Raw genomic sequence first — 4,875 nt, forward strand, 5'->3', positions numbered from 1 at the left:
TCTTGGGTATGTAGTTCTACTAGGTTCCTTGAACACCTCCAAATCTACCTGGCTCACCTCACAGCTCTTCAATGCCGTCTGCACAGTCCCCGGGTTTGGCCACTAGCCGCCATGCTCCCGTGGTTGTTTTGGCGGACTCTCTCGAGAAGCCCTCCCTTGACGATCGTGACTATCGCGTAGTTCGTCTTGGAAACCGGCTCGTGACCCTTCTCGGCCATGACCCTTAGACCAACAAAGCTAGTGCTGCCTTGGACGTCAATGTGGGCTGCTTCAGCGACGAAGATGAAATGCCTGGCATGGCAAATGCTGTAGGACATGTAAGCAAAGTCAAACCAACCCATCCGGGTACCTCCTCTTTTCCCCTGTTTTTCTTGCCATTGCAATGTGGACACTGCAGCTTCTGTTCATGGGCACAACAAAGTTTCCTGTGGAAGATGATTACAGCCAGTATCTGTCCACCAACTCTGGTGATTATAATGCTTACACCGCGTATACCTCAACTAATTACTACTTCGACGTTGCGGCCAAACCAGCAGACGATGAAGAACCCTCAGAGACCAACCCGTCACCGCTCCTCGGGGCCCTTGACCGTTTTGCACAGTTTTTTATCGAGCCTTTGTTTTCTCCAGGCACCCTGGATAGAGAGTTACGGGCTGTGGACTCAGAAAACCAGAAGAACATGCAAAACGATTAATGGCGCTTCGACCAATTGGACAAGTGCCTTGCCAACCCAAATCACCCCTTCTGTCATTTTCCCACCGGAAACATTGAAGTCCTCAAGACAATACCAGAATCTCGGGGTATCAATGTTAGAGACAAATGTATCCAGTTTCACGCCGAACAGCCGAACACTATTCTGCCAATCAGATGAAGCTCGTGGTTCTTGGTCGCGAGCCATTGGATGTCCTCCAAAATTGGGTAGTCGAACTATTTTCAAGCATCGAGAACAAGAACCTGGAGCAGAATCGATGGTCTGACAGGGAACCGTTCCGTCTGTCCGACCTTGGCACTCAATGCTTTGCCAAACCAGTTATGGACTCAAGGGTCTTGAGAATAGTATTCCCTTTCATGGATGAGCATAGTATTGAATCGCCACCGAGCGAATATATCGGCCACCTTGTTGGCCATGAAGGTCCTGGGAGTATCATGGCGTACATCAAAAGCAAGGGTTGGGCAAACAGCCTCGCTGCTGGTCTAGCTCCAGTCTGCGCTGGATCTCCTGATAACTTTGAAGTTCGTGTCGAGCTGACTGAAGAGGTATGTACAAACGTCCATTACGCGAGTAAGAGCAACATCTAACGCGGCTATTGTCTCAGGGCTTAAAACATTACACCGGGATTGTCAAAATCTTTTTCCAGTATATTGCTATGCTATGAGAGTATCTTCCACAAGAATGGATATTCCAGGAGCAAAAACATCTAGCTGATGTAGAATTCAAGTTCAGACAGAAGATATCAGTCAGTGATTTCACTAGTCGAACCAGTTCCCTGATGCAGACACCCTTAGACTGGAGGTGGCTGCTGAGAGGCCACAGCGGGGTTGGCAAGTTTGATCCTTCACTCATTGCAGAATCTTTGGAGCACTTCCGTCCAGAAAACATGAGAATTGTTATCTTGTCTCGTGACTTCCGTGGTGACTGGGACAAGAAGGAGACGTGGTACGGAACGGAGTATCGCCACGAAAAGATACCTGCAGAACTCATAGTTGAGTTCAAGAAGTCCAATGAAATGTCCAAGGACAAGCGACTACACCTGAACTACGTTTGCCGCAAAAGAACAACTTCATCCCTAACCCTGACAAGCTTGAAGTGGAGAAGAAGGAGGTCACGCAACAAGCTCTAGCTCCCCGAGTCTTGTGTAATGACCAGCGTGCTCGACTCTGGTGGCTCGAACTTTGTGTATAAGAAGACGCTTGAGGATGGCAAAAACGTTAACCATTGTATTGAGACTTTTTTCTACGTTGGTCACCAAGGTGACTGCCAGGCCAGGGCAAAGACGCGCCTTGTCGAACAGATGATCCAGGAACCCGCCTTTGACCAACTACGCACCAAGGAGCGGCTTGGCTACATTGTCTTTTCGGACTTGCGAAACCTGACCACTACTTTTGGGTTGCGACTTTTGGTCCAGACTGAGAAGACACCCGAACACCTTGACAGACGGATCGAAGCTTTCTTGAAGCAATTTGGGGAGCAGCTACAGGGAATGAGCGAAGGCGAATTTAAGAGCCACAAGCGTAGTCTTATCATCAAGCTTCTTAACAAACTTGACAACTTGAAGCAGGAGTCTTCAAGGCACTGGGATCACATTGAAAGTGAAGACTACAATTTTGAGCGAAGTGAGTCAACCACGTTACGTACTCCTAGCACACTACGGACTTCAAATTGCTGACCTCGACGCCACGAAATAGACCAGGGGGACGCTGCACTCATCCAGCCACTTACAAAGTCAGAGATGATTGAATTCTACAACTCTTATTTCCACCCATCTTCAACTACTCGCGCCCGTCTCTCGGTCCACCTCGAGGCACAAGGCGCAGGCAACCTGGATACCAAGGTCATCGGAGTCCTGAAGGAGAATGGACCCGAGGATATTCCTCAGGAGAAGCGGCAGAGTGTGCATCTCCTACGTAGCTATCTTGAAGGTGAAATGAAGAAGTCCTCTGATGCGTTGAACAGTGTGATCGAGGGGATCAAGAAGTTGGGGCTCAGCCAAGATGATCAAGGTGAGGCAGTCGGCGGGTCAGCCAAAATTGTCGACTCAGCCAGGGGATTTCTGATGTCCGCGACTTCAAGGCTGGCCTGTGTGTCAGCGCAGGCGCAAAAGCCGTCAAACAAATCAGCGAGTTTGAGGAAACCGACAAGCAATGAAGGCAAACGACGGAAAAGAAAACGTAGAAGATCAGCCCAGGCGCGATGCGTGTCAAACAGATCAGCGAATTTGAATGGGAAGGAAGGCAAAAGGATACAAGGACAATACTTTATTTTTCGAGTTCTTTTGAAGACAAAATCCTAAACCTGGACCTGAGAATTGAAGCAACAGCGAATAAATATGTCTCTGACAGCCCTGTGAGAACGTTCAGATGCTCCGTTAATGGCATCAAGGCAATCGCAAGACGTTTGAAGAATATTAGTTATGTGAAAGATCCTGGTTGCTTAGTTAGACAAGAAGTCTACTCCGAAAATGGCTGCCGCTAGATGGACGCGTTGTAGCGAATCACTCCTTTGTTGTATTTGACTATCAATCTGTGTTACATAAAGTTTCCCAAATTATGACTTTTCCTCATCTCAGCCCATACATTGGTACAATCTAGTTCCGGCTCATTGTCGTTGGTGTCCTGTTTCACTACGGTTTCTCATGCATTAGGTATTTATTGTTCGCGGGCTAGCTTGGAGTCATTCCTCCAAGTGTTCAGCATCCTATCTACAGCAGCTGAAGCGACTCCAGCTTAAAGTGGCATGAGGTGAAAGTTGGTGTTGGGCACAAGATGAAGAGAGGTTTGTTATCGAGACGGCCTGTGGCCATTGCAAACCGTATTGTTGCCCGTACAGCTGTCATGTTCCGTTTCCACTTCGGTCCAGCCGACAGCGATTTGCCTCCCAGGTAAAACAAAAGATATTTCCTCGTAACTTTTTGGTGCATTGAAGCATGTCCTCTCTGTAATCTGACCATTCGCTACATCTGAAAAGAAAGTGTGCTACTGTTTCTCGTTCTCTGCCGCAACGGCATTGATCTGATGCCAGCCTCTTGATTTGATACAAATAATTATTTAGTGCAGACATGCCTGTTCTCAGCTGGGCTAGGACGCTACGTTCCTTCCATGGAAGTTCGTTGTAACGCAGCCGAGTATGATTCCCAGGCAGGGCCGCATCTATTCTCTTGGCGTGTTTACCAACCTTCTCCGGTAAGTATCGTTCGGCCTTCAGCTTCTGTTTTTGGATGTTCAGCGTTGTAGACCGCATCCTTGGGAATGCGTGGCTCCTTCTTTGGTAACTCGCGTGCCTCGGTCTTGGCCACCTTCAACATTTCATTTTCACCGCTTACGGGAATCCATTCGATTGCCACTCTGTTTCCTCTTTCCCGTAGCTTTTCTATAGCCTCATAGATCAACCGCACATATACCTGGCCGGACTGCTGCCGTGGGTTACCAAGACCAATCACGACCGATTTGTTATTGGTTATCACAGCCATGGTCCGGTCTGCAATCGTCGGTGGGGATCGCAGAGCATATGCCATTGCCGCTAGCAGTCCTGAATACGGGTTCTGTTTCGCCCTGGGACCAAGTGTGAAAGAGAAAACCTCACACTTCGATTTTCCTCGTGCCGAGATGGGTAATTGCGATACTCCGCCAACTTCGACCATACCATTCCGTGCTGAACTGTTTACTGCCAATATCACGCTGCATCCTGCCGAAGTTGATGTTTGTGTTGCATCCGAGATGGTTTGCACTCGCTTGACCCAGGGCGCCAACGGAAATGGCGTAATGTTCTCTATCTCGCCCACTGGGATGTCCTTCAACCGGCATGCCACTTGGTGGAAGGGCCATCTTCGCGATGGGTAGAAGTTCTGAATCCTGGAAGTGACACGCCGCAGCGGATTTGTGTCCGGGAGAGTGTGAATATCAATCCATAGCTTTATCGCCCGCCGCTAGTGTCGTTCCTGGACGCTTATGATATTGGCTTCTGCCTCTGCTACATTAGCGGCTACCCTGAGAAAGGTCCCAACAATTGCTTGGGCTCCAGCCGTTTGGACCCGATTGACCGGCCTAGGAGTTTGTCCTTGCAGGCGTGCATCCAGACATTCGATCGGCCCTAGGAGTTTGTCCTTGCAGGCCTGCATCCAGACATTCGATGCACAGTCCACCGCTGGAACCACTGTC

General features: G+C 49.0%; 3 protein-coding genes across 3 annotated transcripts; 2 read left to right on the plus strand and 1 right to left on the minus strand.

The window, feature by feature from the left end:
- Positions 1 to 71: 71 nt before the first annotated feature.
- Positions 72 to 694, plus strand: MAA_10511 (peptidase M16 inactive domain-containing protein; the record flags this gene model as incomplete). The annotated part of the gene is made up of 3 exons (XM_007828509.2): positions 72 to 179; positions 228 to 317; positions 398 to 694. The coding sequence occupies 3 exons, from the start codon at positions 72 to 74 to the stop codon at positions 692 to 694; spliced, it is 495 nt and encodes a 164-aa protein (XP_007826700.2).
- A 125-nt stretch (positions 695 to 819) lies between these two features.
- MAA_11828 (a-pheromone processing metallopeptidase Ste23) lies at positions 820 to 2,866 on the plus strand (the record flags this gene model as incomplete). Its single annotated transcript, XM_011413279.1, has 5 exons — positions 820 to 1,257; positions 1,380 to 1,822; positions 1,868 to 2,334; positions 2,407 to 2,737; positions 2,761 to 2,866. 5 exons carry the CDS (start codon positions 820 to 822, stop codon positions 2,864 to 2,866), a joined length of 1,785 nt encoding a protein of 594 aa, XP_011411581.1.
- A 1,018-nt stretch (positions 2,867 to 3,884) lies between these two features.
- Positions 3,885 to 4,542, minus strand: MAA_10512 (uncharacterized protein; the record flags this gene model as incomplete). The annotated part of the gene is made up of 2 exons (XM_007828510.2): positions 3,885 to 4,269; positions 4,301 to 4,542. The coding sequence occupies 2 exons, from the start codon at positions 4,540 to 4,542 to the stop codon at positions 3,885 to 3,887; spliced, it is 627 nt and encodes a 208-aa protein (XP_007826701.2).
- Between the last annotated feature and the right edge of the window lie 333 nt (positions 4,543 to 4,875).

The sequence above is a fragment of the Metarhizium robertsii genome (genome assembly GCF_000187425.2).
Source record: "Metarhizium robertsii ARSEF 23 chromosome Unknown MAA_Scf_54, whole genome shotgun sequence".
In the NCBI taxonomy this organism is placed as follows: Eukaryota; Fungi; Ascomycota; class Sordariomycetes; order Hypocreales; family Clavicipitaceae; genus Metarhizium; species Metarhizium robertsii.